A 21,026-nucleotide genomic window follows, 5' to 3' on the forward strand; every position below is an offset into this window, starting at 1 on the left:
GCTGCAGAGCGGCTAGGCCCGTGAGCCATAGCTGCTGAGCCTGCGCGTCCGGAGCCTGTGCTCTGCAATGGGAGAGGCCACAACAGTGAGAGGCCCGTGTACTGCAAAAAAAAAAAAAAAAAAAGAAGGCAAAATTAAGATGATTTCACGCAATCAAAAATCATGAGAATTCACTCCCGGGAGGGCTGTGCTGAAGGAAACACTAAAGGGAGATCTTCAGGCAGGAGGAAAATGATCCTGGATGGAAACACGAACATTTAAGAAGGAATGAAGAGCACCAGGACAGACAGACAGGCAACTGTAAATAAACACTGACTTCCAAACAACAACAGTAATCATGCCTTGTGGTACATATAAAATGCTGTGAAGTCTTGAGTTGACTGGGAAGCAGTAAAAATAGTAACTGGAGGTTAACACCTATGAGACAATAATGATGTTGTTAATATGGGGTGAAAACCAGAAGAAGAACAATAGAATCTATAACTAACAATCTGAAAGGGGAAAATTGGAATAATAAAAATACTTGACAATTTAAAAAGAAACACAAAGTGAGTGCAGGAGCAATGAAGCAGCTGAGACAATTGAAAGCAAAGAGATAGAAGACGGATTGAAACTCCAAGTTGTCAGTAACTAGTCTAAATGTGAGTATAAAATACTGTATGTAAAAATAAAAACAGACTGGAAATAAAAAGCAAATCTCAATTAAATGGAGCTTGTAAAAAAAAATAAATGGAGCTTGAAAAACACTCAAATTAAAAATAAAACAGGGACTTTCAAAGTAAAAGCACAGAAAATATATCTTGCAAATATCAAATAAAAGAAAGCTAATATAACTACATTAATATAAAAGTAGATTTTTTTAAGTCAAGGGACATTACTAAACATGTACAGTTTAATAGGAAAATAAAACATTAAATGGGTATGCCCCTAATAACATAACCTTAAAATATATAAAGCAAACAGTGAAAGAAATAAAAGAAGAAATAGACAAGTCCACAATTATAGTTGGAAATTTTAATACATGTCTGTCAGTAACTGATAGAACAAGTAGTTAAAACAAACAGTAAAATTTAGAATATTTAAATAACATGATTGACAAAATTATGTAAATGACATATGTAGCATACAAACCAATAACTGTGGAAATTATATTGTCTTCAAATGAAAATGAAACTTTTACTAAAATAGACCACATTCTGAGCATAAATCAAGTCTCAACAAATTTTAGAGGATTTAATTCATGTGGTATGCTCTCTGATTACCATGAATTAAGCCAGATTACCATGAATTAAGCCACAATCCAACTTGTTACTAATTTTCTATTCAGCTTAGAAATTAATCTATAGTCTTCTATAGCCTATGAGTTAAAAAATAATTTAAAAAAGTTTAGAAAAATTAGAACTCAATGATAATGGAAAACACATATTTAAACGTAAAAGATGGAACTAAAGCAGGTCTGAGAGGGAAATGTGTAGGTATAAATAAATGCATTTTAAACAAAGGAAGGCTGAACATACACCTAACTTAAGAAGCTAGAAAAAGCATACCAAATAGAAACCAGAGAACGCAGAAGGTAGGAAACAATGAAGATAAGAGCACAAGTCAGTAAATTAATAAATAAGCATACAGGAGAGAAAATTAAAGTCAAAAGTTGGCTCTTGGAAAGCACTGATAAAACTGATAAAGCTTTATACAGTAAGATTCATCAAGATACAAAGAAGGAAAATAAAAATTACCAATGCCAGGAATGAAAAAGGAGATATAAGTATAGCTCTTACATACATGAAAAATATAATAAGAGATATAGAAATGTAGATGAAATGAATAGATTCCTTGAAAAATACAACTTATAACTAACATAGGAGAAACAGAGAATCTGAATTGTCATATGTCTGTTTTAAAAACTTGAACCTAAAAAGAAAACCTTCCCACATGACAACTCTCCGCCCAGATGGCTTCACTGGTGAATTCCACAAATGCTACGGAAGAAATAGCACCTTATCTAACCCACACTATTCCACACAATAGGGAAGGGGGGCACTTTCTTATTCACCTATGGACCAGCGCAACTGTCATATCAAAGCCTATCTTACGAGAAAGGAAAATTATATCAAATTCACGAATGTAGACACAAAAATCCTCAACAAGACATTCGTAAACTAAACCCAGTTATATAGTAAAAGGATAATATATCACAACCAACTAGGGTTAATTTTAGGAATGAAAGGTAGATTTAATGTCAGAAAATATCATAAATTCAGCACCCATTCATGATTAAAAACTCAGAAAGCTGGGAATTGAAAGGAATGCTCTTCATCTGGTAAAGAGTATCTTCAAAGTATCTGCAGCAAACATCATGCTTACAAGTGAAATATTGAGAACTTTCACTCTGAGCTCAAAAATAAGAAAAGGTGGTCCTCTATCATCACTTCTATTCATACTGTGCTTCACAAAAACTTGAGTTGCATATAAGAAGAATCCAGATGAATTTACAGAATAATTATAAAATTCATAAATAAATTTGGCAAGTCTGCTGAAGCAAGATCAATAAATTTGGCAAGTCTGCTGAAGCAAGATCAATATATCAATATCAATTCCTTTTCTAAACGTTATGTATACACAAATACATACAACAGCATAAACAAATACCTCAGCATGACTATCAAAAGACGTCCATGATGTTTACTCAGAGAACCGCAGAATATTATTGAAAGAAATTAAGGAAACCCAAACCAATGGAAGGATCTGCTATAATCACTGATTGGATGATTAAAAACTGTAAAGAGGTCCAGTCTATCCAAGCTGATCTACAGATTCAATGCAATCCAAACTGAAATCCCAGAAGAGTTTTTTTTTTTGCGGTACGCGGGCCTCTCACTGTTGTGGCCTCTCCCGTTGCAGAGCACAAGCTCCAGATGCGCAGGCTCAGCGGCCATGGCTCACGGGCCCAGCCGCTCCACTGCATGTGGGATCTTCCCGGACCGGGGCACGAACCCATGTCCCCTGCATCGGCAGGCGGAGTCTCAACCACTGCGCCACCAGGGAAGCCCCCAGAAGAGTTTTTTTAATGGCTACTGACAAGCTGATTAAAAAAATTCACATGTAAGTGCAAATGACCAAGCTCTTCCTAGTGAGAAAGAAGAGCTCACAGATTTACACTGCTGGAAGTCAGGGCTTATTATAAAGGTACAGCAATTACAGCAATGTAAAAATGGCACGTGATAGATAAAGAGGGAAATAGGACAGAACAGGGCATCCAGTCCCTTGATACACAGTCACAAAGATGCCTTTGCAACGCACTGGCACAGGTGGGCTTTCCAGGTAATGGTCCTGGAGAAACTGAATACACATACAGAGAAAGCAAATGAACCTTAACCCCTACCTCACACCATACACAAAAATAAATCACCAGTGGATCATAAACCTATACATGAGAAGTTACAATAATAAGAATTTCTAGATGATAACAAAGAAGAACATGCCAGAGATATTTTAAACAGGCTCAGGAAGCTCTGACCATAAAGACAGATGGTCAATAGGCTTCATTAAAATGAAGAACTTTTGGGCTTCCCTGGTGGCGCAGTGGTTGAGAGTCCGCCTGCCGATGCAGGGGACACGGGTTCGTGCCCCGGTCCGGGAAGATCCCACATGCCGCGGAGTGGCTGGGTGCGTGAGCCATGGCCGCTGAGCCTGCGCGTCTGGAGCCTGTGCTCCGCAACGGGAGAGGCCACAGCAGTGAGAGGCCCGTGTACCGCAAAAAAAAAAAAAAAAGAAGAACTTTCGCTGATCAAAAGACTCATTAGGGGGGTGTAAAGTCGAATCACGGTGCTAGAGATAAAATCTGTGATACCCGTATCTGATGAAAGGCTGCTTTTACAGGACTCCTAAAAATTAACTTTAAAAAAGAGAGACAGCTGAATAGAAAAATGAGCAAACACTTGAAATGGTCCTGCAGAAAAAAGTTTCCAAACACATCATATGATTATTCACCAGGGAAATGCAAATTAAAAACACAATTCTATATTATTATAGACAATGGGGGTGGGAGGTGGAGTGGAAGGAATCTCCGCAAGGCAGGTGAGCACGTGCAGTACCTAGAGAGACTACACCTGTGCATGGCCTATGACAGGAGAGACATATAAACATAAAATAAATGTGAATATAAATGTAAGTGTGCACACATACACACACACATCTGAAGAACTGTGTACACGCGTGCAGGAGAGAACTCACAAGAATGTTCACAGCAGTGCTGCTTGTGGTCGTCCCAAACCGAGAGGCACCCACGTCTCCGTGGACATCGAATGAATAAATGAGTTGTGTTATCTTCACACAGCAATAAAAAAGAACAGGGTAACCACATGCAAAAATTCGGATGAACCTCCCTGCAAAACGCTGAACTGGGGAGACTGGGGCGTTCCTTCTGTAAGATTCTAAAATAGGCAAAAGCAACGTGTGGTGTCAGAACTCTGAATAACGGTCACCTTCTGGGAAGTGGGTGCTGACGGACACGCAGCGGCCTGGAGATCAGCTCCTGGTGCTAACCCTGCTGGATGGCGACCTGGGCACTGTGCTCTCTGGGGACAAGCATCGCGCTGCACGTGGAGCCCTGCCCACGTCCCTGCACGCACACTTCACTCAGAAAAGTCTATTTCTCTGTATTCAGCATGGCCCCGGACCTCAGTAATGACGACATTAAATACGACACAGGAGCAGTTCTGAAGCTCAGTGACCCTGCACTGTGGTCCGACGGCTGCAGGCTCGACGCTGCCTCGGCTTCGTGTGCTTCTCGTGCTGGGAGCCCTCGTCTCTCCAAACCCTTTTCTTTCTTTTCTTCTTTTCTCTGCTCCTCTTCCCTCTTTCCCCCCACTGAGTGGGGCTGGGGTTTGTTGCTGTCCCCCAGGTGAGCACAGCCTCTCCAGCTCAGCAAGCTGTCCAAACGAGTCATGTTGCCGGGTCTCTCAGCAACGCCTTCACCACACATTTAAAGTTTCACTTCCAGGTACAGATCTAACGGATGATGGATGTAACTGAAAGTGTGTCTCCAGACGAGCCAGGCTGCAATCCGCCCCCTGATGGTGGCATGAATGGACTCCCGAAGGTGAAAGGGGTGAAGGTGGTGGTGGATCAGGGCCCTGCGCTCATCCGCTCAGCAGCCTGGGACACATGGCACCTCCAAGGCCTCCTTCTCTAACTGGCAAAGCTGGGACGTGACAGCACTTACCTGGTGGAGGTGTCGTAAGGACCAAATTACAAGCCCCTATGAAATGCACGGCACAGTGTGTTAGCAATTACTGCTGCTATTCCTGGGCCTGTGAGGACCGGGGCTGCCTCGTCAGTGCCTGGACCACAGGCCGCACTCGAGGATGCCAGCAACAGTGACCACCCATGACTCCCACACAGAACTAGGCCCTGCGTTTGATACCCAAGTCTGCATGACCTTCGGGAAAGAAAGAGATGAAGAAATGAGATGCTCCATTTCTCCGCTGTAAAGTAAGAACCTAAGTGTCCATTGACAGATGAATGGATAAAGATGTGGCACATATATACAATGGAATATTACTCAACCATAAAAAGAAACAAAATTGAGTTGTTTGTAGTGAGGTGGATGGACCTAGAGTTTGTCATACAGAGTGAAGTAAGTCAGAAAGAGAAAAACAAATACCGTATGCTAACACATATATATGGAATCTAAAAAAAAAAAAAAGCTTCTGATAAACCTAGGGGCAGGACAGGAATAAAGACACAGACGTAGAGAATGGACTTGAGGGCACGGGGAGGGGTAAGGGTAAGCTGGGACGAAGTAAGAGAGTAGTATTGACATATATGCACTACCAAATGTAAAATAGACAGCTAGTGGGAAGCAGCCGCATAGCACAGGGAGATCAGCTCAGTGCTTTGTGACCACCTAGAGGGGTGGGATAGGGAGGATGGGAGGGAGGTGCAAGAGGGAGGAGATATGGGGATATATGTATACGTATAGCTGATTCACTTTGTTATACAGCAGAAACTAACACAACATTGTAAAGCAATTATACTCCAATAAAGATGTTAAAAAAAAAAGAACATGGTTGCTTGATGCTTTCTTAGCTTAAGGGCTATATTTTGGAGAATAAATGTTCGATGACTGCAAAGAATTCTGTTTCCTGGGTGTAATCACCATGACAATGGAGCATGTTATTTTTCCCCCTCCTCCCTGGAGCGTGTTATTTTTATAACATGGATTTTAGAATTAACTCAGTCTCTCAGCTCTCCAGGGAGGTGGCATCAGCAGACGGAAGTGGGAAGGGTGCCCGAGTTGAAGGCAGAACCTGGGACTGTACTCCATCCCTGGGCTCTGGGCACTTTTTCCTGGGATCATTACACACTGAACCAGCAGAATGACAGCCAATGCAGACACGTCTTTTTTCTAACTAAGAAGTGTCACCTGCAGGTGAAGAATGACGTCCATGTAAAGAAGACTGTGATATGCATAAAACCATTTGAGATTCTCTTAATGGATCATGACCATATTTGTAATAATTCCAAAATGCTATTGCTGGCTAGTTAAATATGTCATGAAGTACAAACCTGAGGAAAATTGCTGTGTCAATAACATGGATTGCTCAACACAGGAGCTCTTTAAAAACAAACTGAAATTTTTCTAATTCAAGTTACCCTGTGCTGGCTTACCTCCCTAAATGTTTCCTTTCTTTTTTATATTTAACAATTTCAAGATTTAAAAATGTACAATAAAATACAGAAGATAGCAGAACAAATATTAATATAATACCGGTGTTTTTTTAAGAACCTTTTTTTTAACATATAAAATATTATACATCTTCCCCACACTTTTCAAAGTGCAGTTCTGGATTAAAGGCATTGCCTCATTCTTTCTGAGAATTATCAACTACCTGACTCAGCCGAGATGCCTGAAACTAGAGGAGCACCACTTAACGTCTGCTGAGATCTCCACTACCTGCTCCATCACCTCCACTCACTCATTTTTCTTCCAAGTACGGATCTCCTAATGTTCTAAAAACACTCCATTTGTTATATCACTGATTTTATATGAAGACTGGCCAACATTTGAACTATATTTTAGCAAAGGGAAATAAGATATGTGGTGTGTGGGAGGGAAATAAAAGTGGAGTCGGTGTTGCCCAGAGAACCTCCAGATGGAGCCAGAGGCCGCGAGGAAGTGAGGCCACCACGTCTCAGCCGGACCACATCTGAGCTCTGACCACTCACTGTCCTGATGAGGCGTCCAGAAGGTCTGCACAGTGTTCCAGAAACTCAGATACATATCAGACCCCACCCCCTGAACAACTTGTGACAGCCTGTCCCTTAAGGACAATATTTCCTTTTGCATCAGAGCCAATCCTAACTCTTGCCAGACAATTTTAACAACCTGTGGCTTTTGCCTTTACAAGCCCCGACTCCTTCTCTTCCCTGGAACCCTCTCAGTTTTACCTGAGTCTGTGTTTCTCGAATTGCATTTCCTGAGACCCCCAAATAATGCTCTCTCTTCCCTACAGATTATTTTTGACAGGTGATCAAAACCCTGTTAAAATAAGCTGGATATCACCCATTTTACTTAAGGCTAGTAATGCTTAAGACACAGATTTAATCCTAAAAACTAGAACCTTTTCCCAGATAGAAGTGTCGACCTCCCCCCTTGAATCCTGACCACCAGCCACACAACGTCTGTCATTAGCTCCCAGAGACCTAGCACAGACCTAGGAGGGTCCAGGAGCAGGGGAAAAACAGGCGCCATTCAGAGAGCACCTCCCACATGCCATGTAGGCTCCATCAGCCTCCATGTAGATGCACAGAGAGGTTAAGCAATTTGTCCAAGGTCACACAGCTGCTAAGAGACTGACCCAGGATTTGAACCTGTCCTCATGCTCCTGAACACATGACAGTGTCTCTTTAACAGAGCACCCACTGTGAAGCCCAGATGTGGGTGCTTCTGAGTGGGAGGGGAAGGCCAGGGTGCCTCTGTATTTTCAAAGCATTTGCATATTGCTGTTTAGTAAATAACAGTTGAACTGCATTCTTATCCATGGTCAGTACTGTCTCCTCATATGAGAAATGCAGAGTATTTAAATACAAATGTCAACATTAGCATCATATTTCATGTTGGCATTTTCCCAGGGAGTTTGGTTGGCTCAGCACAGAGGAGGGCTTGGAGTAGTGGTTTCTGCCCTCCTCTGATGGGCCGAGACAGCTTAAATGGATGATTTCCTGTCTCACGTTTTTGGCAGGATTGCTCATTTCTGCCACTTACCTGAAGAGGCAAAGAATTATGCTTCCGGTTGTAAGGGAAATCAGAGAGACACTGTAGCCCAGGGTGTAAATGGTCTTCACCAGAATATAAAACGTGATCTGAAAGAGAGGAAAGTGCATCTGTAAGCTACTGGTGGCTGGCACTGGACAACGGGCCGGGTTCCTGATCGCATCGTGCGTTCCCTTCAGGTCGGGCTATGGGCTGCTGATGCTGGAACACAAGAGGCAGCACTGTCTTGAAGTTCCACCTCCATCCTGAGCCAAAAATGGCACTCTAAACACCAACCTGTTCCCCTATAATTCATTGTGAACAACCTGGGATGGTTTCCATAAAGCAAACCTGCATGGAGGGAGCCGCCTGGGGAAACAAAGGAAGCAAGCACCTGGGGACCACATTCAGAGGAGGCCTCGAGGCGCCGCCCCGAAGCCGCAGGTTGGATGCGCTCAGCCCTCCGGGTGGGAGAGAGGAAAACCACTGAGCTCGTCTTAACCTCCAGGAGCGAGCAGCCCGCTGAGGTGGGCGCTGGCCCAGCCCTGCGGTCTTCCCCGAGGCCACCCTGCCAGCTCCTGCTAGAACCAAGCGGGTCTGGACCAGGAAGACAGCGCCCTACGTAGGGACTGCCGCCTGCCTCCCGCAGGGTGCGTTCTTGCTCCCCCAGTGAATTCCTGGTGTGATCTGGGTCTTAAGTCAGCGAAGACGGTGGAGCTAAGTGTGAAGAAACAGCAAATCCTGCCTCGAGTGACCCTGTCTGAGGCCTCGCAGGTCGGCATGTGGGATTTGTCGCTTCGTGGCTTCCACCCTACGGGGGAGAAAGCAGAGGGCGAGCTGGGCTTCTGAACCGTCTTTGGAAACCCTGATTTTAGGTTCTGTCCCTCTCCTGTTCTCCTCCTGACTCAGGATTACAGGCAGGACTGGCGTGTTCGGAGCAGCTACCACCGCGTCACCTGAGGCAACAGTTCAGGTTAAACAGTTGGAAAATGAAATATTTCAAACCCACTGAAAGCACAGGAAACAACGTGATGACCACACACGCACCTGCAGACAGACGCCAGAACCAAACCGGCAATTGAGTAAAACCATGGGGGGCCCACTGCCGACCCTGAGGCTTGACCCGCCCCCCGTGTGCCTTCACACCTTCACGCGTGTGTCTGTGCTGCGGTCTCGATGGGGTTATTGGGTGGTTTCTGCACACGCACCTCCATCCTCATCAGCTGCGCTGCTTGCTGTCCTGCGCCGTTTCACCCTGTTTTTTAGCTACCTGCCCTTCATTATTGCTTTAAATTGTCTTTGCTGGGTTTCCCCATGTTTACCTTTTTTTCTCACATTTTTCTTGATTCTCAGTTCTTCCTTCTGGTTTCTTCTTTTCCCTGAAGCACACTCCTTATGCACGTTTAGTGGGGGTCTGCTGGTTGTGGACCCATCGGGTTTTGTTTCTCTTTCAATTCTGAGCAGCAGCTCAGCGGGTGGTTTCTGGGTACCGACGAGTCCCCCACTTGGGAGGCGGCTGCGTCTCCGCAGTCTGTGGGTGGGCAATCTCTCTTTAAGATTCTCCGCAATTTGGTATGTTCTAGTTTCATCACAGTTGCCTGGCTGTGGATTTTCTTTTATTCACGGTGCTTGGGGTGGTCAGGGTCTCCGTTTCTCCTGCTGAGACTGTGATCAGATTGATGCTGGGCCTCCACCTGATGCCCAGAAACTGCTCTATTTCCCCCCGCCCCCTCGTCCCTCTGCTGCATCCAGGCAGTTTCTTTGGATCTACCTTCCCTGTTCCAGAATTCTCTTTTCATCTGTATCTGATTTGCTGTTTGATGCACCTACTTGATTTTCATTTTTTTAAATTATAGTTGATTTACAATGTTGTGTTAGTTTCAGGTGTACAGCAAAGTGATTCAGTTATATATGTGTGTGTGTGTGTGTATACACACACACACACACACACACACATATATTTTCTATTTCAGGTTCTTTTCTATTATAAGTTATTATAAGATACTGAATATAGTTCCCTGTGCTACACAGTAGGACCTTGTTTATCTATTTTATATGTAGCAATGTGCATATCTTAGTCCCAAACTCCTAATTTATCCCTCCCCCACTTTGCCCTTTGGTAACTGTAAGTTTGTTTCCTATGTCTGCGAGTCTGTTTCTGTTTTGTAAATAAGTTCATCTATATCATATTTTAGATTCTACATATAAGTGATATCATACGATATTTGTCTTTCTCTGTCTGACTTACTTCACTTAGTATGATAATCTCTAGGTCCATCCATGTTGCTGCAAATGGCATTATTTCATTCTTTTTTATGGCCGAGTAGTATTTCATTGTATATATGTACCACATCTTCTTGATCCATTCATCTGTCAATGGACATTTAGGTTGCTTCCATGTCCTGGCTATTGTAAACAGTGCTGCTATCAACATTGGGGTGCATGTATTTTTTCAAATTATAGTTTTCTTTGGATATATGCCCAGGAGTGGGATTGCTGGATTGTATGGTAATTCTATGTTTAGTTTTTTAAGGAACCTCCATACTGTTCTCCATAGTGGCTGTATCAATTTACATTCCCACCAACAGCATAGGAGGGCTCCCTTTTCTCCACACCTTCTCTAGCATTTATTGTTTGTAGATTTTTTTTTTTTTTTTTTGTGGTACGTGGGCCTCTCACTGTTGTGGCCTCTCCCGTTGCGGAGCACAGGCTCGGGACGCACAGGCTCAGCGGCCATGGCTCACGGACCCAGTCGCTCCGCGGCATGTGGGATCTTCCCGGACCGGGGCACGAACCCGCGTTCTCTGCATCGGCAGGCGGACTCTCAACCACTGCGCCACCAGGGAAGCCCTGTAGATTTTTTTAAATGATGACCATTCTGACCATTGTAGTTTTGATTTGCATTTCTTTGATAATTAGCAATGTTGAGCATATTTTCATACACCTATTGGCCATCTGTATGTCTTCTTTGGAGAAATATCTATTTAGGTCTTCTGCCCTTTTTAAATTTTATTTATTTATTTATTTATTTATTTATTTTTGCGGTACGCGGGCCTCTCACCACTGTGGCCTCTCCCACTGCGGAGCACAGGCTCCGGATGCGCAGGCTCAGCAGCCATGGCTCACGGGCCCAGCCGCTCCATGGCATGTGGTATCCTCCCGGACCGGGGCACGAACCCCTATCCCGTGCATCGGCAGGCGGACTCCCAACCACTGCGCCACCAGGGAAGCCCTGCCCTTTTTTAAAAAAATTAATTAATTAATTAATTTTTGGCTGCATTGGATCTTCATTGCTGTGCATTGGCTTCCTCTAGTTGTGGTGAGCAGGGGCTACTCTTCGTTGTGATGCACGGGCTTCTCATTGTGGTGGCTTCTCTTGTTGTGGAGCACGGGCTCTAGGCACGTGGGCTTCAGTAGTTGTGGCATGGGGGCTCAGTAGTTGTGGCTCATGAACTCTAGAGCATAGGCTCAGTAGTTGTGGCACACGGGCTTAGTTACACTGTGGCATGTGGGATCTTCCCGGACCAGGGCCCGAACCCGTTTCTCCTGCATTGGCAGGTGGATTCTTAACCACTGCGCCACCAGGGAAGTCCCTGCCCATTTTTTGATTGGGTTGTTTGGGGGTTTTTTGTTGTTATTGAGTTGTATGAGCTGTTTGCATATTTTGGAAAGTAAGCCTTTGCTGGACGCTTTGTTTGCAAATATTTGCTCCCATTCCGTAGGTTGTCTCTTCGTTTTGTTTATGGTTTCCTTTGCTGTGCAAAAGTTTATAAGCTTGATTAAGTCCCATTTGTTTACTTTTGCTTTTATTTTTATTGCTTTGGGAGACTGACCTAAGAAAACACTGCTTTGATTTATGTGAGAGAATGTTTTGCCTATGTTCTCTTCTAGGAGGTTTATGGTGTCCTGTCTTATATTTAAGCCTTTAAGCCATTTTGAGTTTATTTTTATGTATGGTGTGAGGGAGTGTTCTAACTTCATTGATTTACATGCAGCTGTCCAGCTTTTCCAACACTACTTGCTGAAGAGACTGTCTTTTCTCCATTGTATATTCTTGCCTCCTTTACCAAAGATTAATTGACCGTAGGTGTGTGGGTTTATTTTTGTGCTCTCTATTCTGTTTCATTGATCCATGTGTCTGTTTTTGTGCCAATACAATGCTGTTTTGATTACTGTAGCTTTGTAGTATCATCTGAAGTCTGGGAGGGTTATGCCTCCCCTTTGTTCTTTTTCCTCACGATTGCTTTGGCAATTCTGGGTCTTTTATGCTTCCATATAATTTTTAGGGTTACTTGTTCTAGTTCTGTGAAAAATGTCATGGGTAATTTGATAGGGATGGCATTAAATCTGTAGATTGCTTGGGTAGTATGCCATTTTAACAATAATAATTCTTCTAATCCAAGAGTATGGGATAGCTTTCCATTTTTAAAATCATCTGTAATTTCCTTTACCAGTGTTTTATAGTTTTCAGCATTTAAGTCTTTTAACTCCTTGGTCAGGCTTATTTCTCAGTATTTTGTTCTTTTTGATGCAATTTTTAAAGGGATCTTTTTTTTTTTACTTTCCCTTTCTGATATTTCATTGTTACTGTAAAGAAATGCAACAGATTTCTGTATGTTTTAATTTTCTTTTTTTTTTAGGTCTATTTTTTCCCCCAGATCAGGTCCTTTTTAGAGTATCTCATTTTTTTTTTTTTTTTTTTGCAGTATGCGGGCCTCTCACTGTCGCGGCCTCTCCCATTGAGGAGCACAGGCTCCGGACGCGCAGGCCCAGCGGCCACGGCCCACGGGCCCAGCCGCTCCGCGGCACGCGGGATCCTCCCAAACCGGGGCACGAACCCGCATCCCCTGCACCGGCAGGCGGACTCCCAACCACTGCGCCACCAGGGAAGCCCTAGAGTATCTCATTTTTGGTTATTTTCAATTTCCTCTTTTTTTAAAAAAACATTAAAAAAATTAATTTATTTATTTTGTTTATTTTTATTTTTGGCTGTGCTGGGTCTTCGTCACTGTGCACAGGTTTTCTCTAGTTGCGGCGAGTGGGGGCTACTCTTTGTTGCGGTGCCTGGGCTTCTCATTGCAGTGGCTTCTCTTGTTGTGGAGCACAGGCTCTAGGTGTGTGGGCTTCAGGAGGTGTGGCTTGCAAGCTCAGTAGTTATGGCTCATGGGCTCTAGAGCACAGGCTCAGTAGTTGTGGCACACGGGCTTAATTGTTCCATGGCATGTGGGATATTCCTGGACCAGGGCTTGAACCCGTGTCCCCTGCATTGGCAGGCAGATTCTTAACCACTGCGCCACCAGGGAAGCCCTAACAAAACATTTTAAACGCACTTATTTGTGTTCTTTGCCTGATGAATCCATTGTCTCCAGTTTCGAGGATGTAATTTCACTGTTCATCATCTGCTGACTGGTTCTTTGTGTAGTTTGTATATTTAGGTGTGAGCTCATCTTTGGGGTTGATCTATGGGAATTTGGGAGGCCTGGGCAAGGATTTTCTTCCAGAAGAACCCGTGTTTGCATCTGCCAGGCTCCCCAGTGCTACCAGTTCAGGAATGCTCTACCTGGATGTCTCAGCTCAGAGTTTCCATAGTGGGCAGCATAACAAGAAAACCCAACTTGGAGGAAGGCACACCTGTCATGACAGATTCTCAGGAAAGCCTGGTAGATGGGAAGGAAGACATCTCAACAGGGGAGCTGGCAAAGGAAACAAGTTAACCATAACCTAGGAAAAGCCTGAGCCCATTAGCAATGAACCAGGTGCAACTAAAATAATAAGATAGCATTTTTGTTTGTTTTACAAACTTGGTGATAACTGAAAAAATATGAAACTGCTGGTGAAGGTATTAGCTAAATGGGCATCACATCTGTTCCTAGTGGAAACATGCATTGGCACATTTTTTGGAAAGCCGTTTGACAGTATAATTAAAAACATTAAAAATATCCTTGTCTTACTTCACATCCTTTAACCAGAAATTTGAGATTTGTGCACAGGTTTATTGATTAAAATAACAAGATATTAGAAAAAACCTAATTTGAGAACAATTGAGTAAATTCAGCTTATTCATAAAATAGAATATCACACTGCCCTTAAAAATCTTGTTTTCGAAGGATACTGACTGATTTAAGAAAATGTTCATGATATATTTTATAAAACAAAACAAGTAGAGTGTACATTAAGTACAATGGTAATTTTGAAGTAACTACATAAAAATGGGGAAGAGACGGGGGTGGTGTACTGCTCATGTGTTCCTCTTGGAAGGTCCCCTCTTTCCTGTTCACACTAGTGCATGTATGATCAGAGGGGCAGAAACGGGAGCTGGTTACGCACGCACCACACGAGAACAGTGGCTGTTCACGGGTTTGTAACAGGGCCTTCATCTTCAGTTCCTGGTAAAATTACTATCAAGTCCCTAAGGGAGAAAATACCTATTTTCTTTATCACCTGTAACATCCATAATCTGCACCACAAACTTCACAAAACAGAACTAAAGGTGCAAATCCTTGGGGGAAGCGCAGTGATTCCAGTGCTCATCCTCCCCTCCTAACTTCTTTGAGATTAGAATGTGCTGCTCCTCTTCAGGGTGAGGGACTTATTTAAATGATCCATTGTAATAATTTTTTTGATACACAAAAGATTTATTCCAAATGTCTGGCTGAATTTAATATTCATTTTTGACCCTATCAGGATAATAGGATGACATCCTCCCAAAACTCATTCTTATGAGCTTTATGAGTTTATAGAAGTCTTAGGACTAGACATCTATAAGGGCTTGTTTTCCTTAAGCCAACAAAAGGTGATCACAGAACATGTAGGACACTCTGCAGGTTTTAACTCTTTTCTTGTAAGTATTTTGGGCATCCACCGTGCTTGAGGTCCATGAAAAGGAACCTGCCATCTCCTTTCTTATCCTGAATAAACATTCACTTTTATATTTAAGGTTGTATTCTTTTTCTTACAGAAAGTCCTCATACTGTTGAAGCGTGAGGCCCACAGGACGATTCCTGGGCTTGTGGCCTCACTCAGTGTGGAAAGCAGAAGAGAACCTGGGTGGGGGGCACTCGCGCCCGAAGGTGATTAAATGACAGGTGTCCACGAACACCGGTCCGCACAGGTGGGCCTGAGAGTGTCGCCAGTGGGACGCCCAAGGGGCAGCCGGGGGACACATTTCCAGGGCTTCGGCATGAGCCCCCCACCGACACCGGATGCACACGTACCAGGATTCCTGTCACCGCGAGGTTTTACCAGGGAAGATGCTCTCAACCAGTCACACGTTACAATTGCAAGTTTGAGACTGGATTTACTTGTAAAAAAGTAGTTGAATATGTGTTGCCATCATCACATGATCAGGCAGTGAGGAAAACAGGTCAGGAATGCTCCCCTTCCTCAACGCTTCTGAGGGGCCTGCGGTGGGCAAGCACAGGACCCGCCACTCTGAGCCTTCCGTTGGGGATCCTGCCTGGGAGGAGATGGCGGCCCTTCCCCACTGGCTGTTACCCAGGGCGGCTTCCTAGTCCCCAGCAAGTGTGTGGGACCGAGTGACGTGCAAGTCCTCTTCCAGCTCTAACTTTCCATAATCATACATCGCCCTGGAGCTACACGGCAGAGCCCTTCTCAAGGAACACCGCGGGCCGGCCAGTGTTTCCAAACACTGAGTCATAACTAGGCGACTGAAGCCTCCGTTTGCCTGGGCCAGGCCTGGTTTATGTCTGCTGTCCTGGAGTGACTATTAATAGCTCCCCTTTTTCTCTTGAGAGGCCAGGTTTGGCTGACCTTTTATACCATAACCCTATTTATAACTCAGTAGTGGGTCATGCAATCAATTTCCTAGGTAACAACCAACATTTAAAGAAGGTAGCACAGAAAATGTGGCTTTGTGAAATGTTTGTGTTGGGTCACAGTGTGAAATGCATTTCTAACTGTGGATTTTAATTTTAAAAAGTTGAAAGCCCCTTGGCTAGACCGGAGGCTCCTGATTCAGGAAACTTTCTGATTAGAACCTTGCCTGGCCCGTCGCCTCACTCTTCGGCTGATGTGAAACACCCTGACGTGTTCTCTTCTGAACCTGCTGATGCCACGTGCATCACTGTCTGGGAAACAGTGGCTTCTCCCAGACCTTTTAGTAAGGATTAACCTCCACATGAAAGGCCGAGGGAATGCAAGTGAAACCACCATTGCTACCCGGCATCTGTCTAAGGACGGGTCCCCCTTGAACAGAAGGCACAGCCCCTGTCTCTGGGGTATGTAGGTCTTGTTGGGTAAATAAGACCAACACAGACCCCGAAAAATGCTGACCCGTGTCTCTTACTCTGAACTCAGAGCGAGTGGTTGAGGCATGAGCAGGGCCGGAGGGCAGGTGGTGGAAAGGGCAGCACGGATGTGCGGGTGGCCCGGAGGAGATGTGCCAAGTGCTGGGGACCCGGGTGACATCGCTGGCCGGTGCGGCAGGGTCGTCTGGGCTCCCCGTGGAGACATTAGTCACGGATGATGCTCACTCTGCTTCTCCCCGGCTCCCTGACTTCCCAGGGCAGCACCTCAGCTCTGATTCCTCGGCCAGGTCTTTGGGCTCCTCGGAGAAGGCGCTGCAGGGGCCCACACACGCCATGTCCTGTGTGGCAGCAGGCAGAGGGCCGAGCGGGCAGCGTCTGCTTCACTCAGCACAGCACACTGAGTGGAGTGGCCAGTCCGGGGCCTTTTCTCGTGGCAGCTTTGGAGCAGGGCTGCGAAGGATCTCAGAGCCCGTGGACCAGCAGCCTTCGCCAGGGCCAAGGGACAGCCTCTGTCTCGGGTGCAAGGAGGTGCCTGTTCTCACCTTAAAAATGGAAGGCTGAGGCTTCTTTGTTTTAAAGCAAATGTTTTAGAGACCATCAGAAATGACAGCCTGTTTTCATGGGAATGTGGTCCAAAGCGCACGCAGGTCATCAAAGCTACTCCCCAGACTCAGGCACCATCTCAGATTCAGGATGAGTGAGGCTCACTGTCACACTTGCAACAATGTTATGAGTTGAATTTTTCTGCCTGAAAGTGGTTGGCAAATATCTTTTAAGACTCACCTATTCTGCTTAGGAGACTGTAATGATAACCTAACAGTGCTGGGTGCTTTGCAATTTACAAAATATAACACAAAAGTTAATTCATTCACTTCTCCCAATGGCCTGTGAAGCAGCAGACGGAGTATTTTTGCCACGTTCCCCTTATACAGATGGGGGACCTGAGTCTGGGGGTGACAGGTCAGTTTAAGAACATGAGGCCACCAAGGTGCAGGGCTGAGAGTCCACCCGCACCCCAGTGTCCCCTCCCTCAGAGGGCGCCCTCCCTGGGAGACGTTACTTGTCTGTTTCAGCTTCCTTCCTTTAAGAGGAATTGGTCAGTTTTGCATGTAAGGAGCGTGGACATCACCACTGCATCCTAACAATGAGTAGAACTCTGAAAGGACTGGAACATCAACCATCTCCTTGGGTCCACGAGAGAAGGGAGGACACAGGACAAACTGCTGCCCCAGGACAGTGGGGGGACAGGCGGCCGCAGGAGCTGGGGGCTCCCAGAGCAGAGTCACGAGACTGACTGTTAAGCTGCAGGAATGAAGACACTGGTGTGGCTGAAAGGACAGACAAGCACGTCAACGAACAGAATAGAGCAAAGAAACAGACTCATGTGAATAGTCACTGGTCTTCGACAAAGAAGCAAAGGTAATACAATGGGGCAAAGACAGTCTTTTCAACACATGTTGCTGGAACAACTGGACATCCACATGCAAAAAAATGAACCTAGACACAGACCTTACACTTTTACAAAAATTAACTCAGAATGGGTCATAGACCTAAATGTAAAGTGCAAAACTATGAAACTCCTAGAAGATAACATAGGAGAAAACCTAGATGACCTTGAGTTGATGATGCTTTTTACAGCACCAAAGGCACCACCATTCGTGAAAGAAATCATTGATAAGGTGGACTTCAATAAAATTAAAAAATTCTGCCTTGTGAAAGAAATTCAGAGGATGAGAAGACAAGCTACAGACCGGGAGAAAATACCTGCAAAAAGGTACATCTGATAAGGATTGTTATTCAAAACATACAAAGAGGGTTTCCCTGGTGGCGCAGTGGTTGAGAGTCCGCCTGCCAATGCAGGGGACACGGGTTTGTGCCCCGGTCCGGGAAGATCCCACATGCTGTGGAGCGGCTGGGCCTGCGAGCCATGGCCGCTGAGCCTGCGTGTCCGGAGCCTGTGCTCCGCAACGGGAGAGGCCACAGCAGTGAGAGGCTCACATACCGCAAAAAAAAAAACAAAAAACAAAAACATACAAAGAACTCTTAATACTCAACAATAAGAAAACAAACAACCCAAATTAAAATGGGCCAAAAACCTTAACAGGCACCTCGCCACAGAACAGACCGGATGGCAAACAGGCAAATGAAACGATGCTCCACACCAAAGCACAGACCGTGGTATCATCAAGCTGGACTAACGCAACCAAGAGTAAAATCCACAGCGGACGGGAGCACGGGGACTCTGGGGCTTGTGGTTTAAATTCTATTCGCTGATGAGATTGTGGATTAGTGTCCTTCAACCATAAGAGGCTGATGAAAAACAGCGCGTTACCTCATGGGCTTGTCGGGGGATTAAATGAGGTAATCCATGTAAAGAGCTTGTAAACACTCTTAGTAAATGCCCCTAAGTGACTCACGTGACTGGGTTTGATTTTATAATGAAAACCACTTTTATGATGGAAGAGACCTTCAAGGTTATTAAGTCCAACGACCCGAGTCCTCCTGAGTCAAGCCTCTTTGTGCACAGTCTGCTTCGCAGTGGACCTGGAGCCCCCCATCCCTACGCTCAGCGTGGTTCCCGCTGCCCGCGCGGCCCTGACAAGCACTGCGGCGGAGGGTGAGGGGACGGGTGGACTCAAGGACAGGTGGACGGGCAGAGCTCCTGCTGACGGCGGCGCCCCCTTCAGCCTGTGGATGGTCAGAGGCACTGCAGGAACCCAAAGGGGAGACGCAAGCACGCTGGCTTCGCGCTGGGGCCTCCTCCAGTCTCGCTGCAGCCCTCAGGGCCGTCTGAGGAAGCGGACTGACCCCAGGGGGGCGCTGGGCTCTCAGGTCAGAGAGCGCTGGACGGCACTGCCCTGGGCGGAAGCGACCAGGCGCCCGTCACAGCCAGTCTGGGTGACACACAGGTGACATAGCTGTCCTTGTCCCCGATATCACCTCTCTCCTGAGCGCGAGCGGAGACGTCGGGAAGGTGTCTGATACTTCGTGGAGGGGCAGGAGAGGGCGGCGTCCGGATGGTCACCACGACTGATGCCCACTCGCCACAGCGCTGATTTCCCATGGGAGCTGCACTGCTGTGTAGCTGGGAGCGGGGCACCTGGCAGCTCTGGCCGTGGGCCCAGCGGTGACATCTCAGAGGAGGTGGCGCTGGGGGTGCCGGTCTGAGCTGTCGCACGGTCGCCAGGACCGCGTGACCAGCTGGCGAAGAGCCCCTGTTTTCAGTCGCTACGGGGAGCAGTCCTTTCTTGGTGTGAACGTGTTAGAGGAAAATGGATTTTCTTTTAAAAACACAAATACGACGTTTCTGAGGCAAAGAAACATCCACAGATATTCTGGAGCAGTTTCTCCCACTGAGACCTATTTACAGCCCAGAGTTTATGATAAAGAAAAGGCAACTGACAGAGGGATTGGGAGCCTTTGTTTTGCTACCAAGCGTCCTCAACTTTGGCAGATAACCTGCATCTGATTCTAGAAACATCAGACAAAACCCTCAGAGAGCCTGTGAGGTCTGTGAGGTTGAGGCCGATGTTCTTCAAACATGACACATGAAAGACAGAGCAAGGCTGAGGGGTGGGAAGAGGCTGGGTCACGTGCGCCAGTGCCGCCTGTGCTGGCAGACATGCCCTGAGAACTGTCCTGGGACCGAGACGGCGGGTCAGGTGACAGCTGTGTAAAACTCGAAAGCTCCCAGGTCTGGTACCAGTGCTGAGGCTACGTCACAGCACAACCCCCTTGAGGAAAGCCGGCCTCGCCGTTCACGAGCTGAGGAGGTGCACGTGTGCAGCTCGGGTGCCGTGTCCGCGTGCACGCCCACGCACTGATCGCAGAGCCGCGGGGCGCCCCGGCCAGTCGGCTGCCCTGCCCCATCCCAGCTACTACATCGCTTCAAAACAGGTTTCAGGAAACGCATGACAGAGGGAAGTTTCCTCGCTGTCCTGTCGGCGTCCCTGGTGGGAAGCAAATGTCACTGAGAAATGATTTGTCAAACAGCATAAATTTAAGTGTTTTGGGGGGGACCTAAAATTTGATTTTATTTGAACACAGGAGTAAAGTATTTGCTGATTTTTGAGAAGGTAGAAAATATAGCCAAACTGTTAAAGGGAACCTGCAGTAACGAGGCCACTGTTTGTCCTTCATCAGCACATTTCCTGGCTTGCGGCCTCTCCAGGGCCATGTCCAGCCGCTCAAATTCCCCAAATCACACCCATGTGACAGGTGGTGTCAACCTGACAATTGGTAGGTGAGCCTTTCCAAAACTCTGTCTTCTTTTTTCTAGGTTTTCAACAGAGATTGCGAGTACCCAGTAAAGCAAATATTGCTAATTTCCATATTTTCTTCAATTATCTCTTAGGACCACAAACTTTTAGTCCTGAACTTGTACGTCACATGGAGAAACTGACCGGATTGTCCAGTGAATGTCCTGGTTGCCCCCAACCTGCCCCAGAAACGGTGCCTTCCCTCCCATCCCCACCTCGAGGGCTTGGCTGGGACGGCCGGTG

At 45.9% G+C, this 21,026-nt stretch overlaps 1 protein-coding gene across 2 annotated transcripts in view; it reads right to left on the reverse strand.

Annotated features, from left to right (window-relative positions):
* Positions 1–21,026, reverse strand: part of VIPR2 (vasoactive intestinal peptide receptor 2) — a gene marked incomplete at its 3' end in the record, with an annotated part of 66,471 nt that overhangs the window by 14,920 nt on the left and 30,525 nt on the right. Inside the window, exon 5 of one of the 2 annotated variants that reach the window (XM_079710854.1) lies at positions 8,270–8,367. The exons of the other annotated variant lie outside the window; for it this stretch is intronic. Within the exon in view, the coding sequence (XP_079566980.1) occupies positions 8,270–8,367 (98 nt within the window). The remainder of the gene's footprint in view (positions 1–8,269; positions 8,368–21,026) is intronic. 2 annotated transcript variants of the gene reach the window in all.

Source organism: Hyperoodon ampullatus, assembly GCF_949752795.1.
Source record: "Hyperoodon ampullatus genome assembly, chromosome: 9".
NCBI lineage: Eukaryota > Metazoa > Chordata > Mammalia > Artiodactyla > Ziphiidae > Hyperoodon > Hyperoodon ampullatus.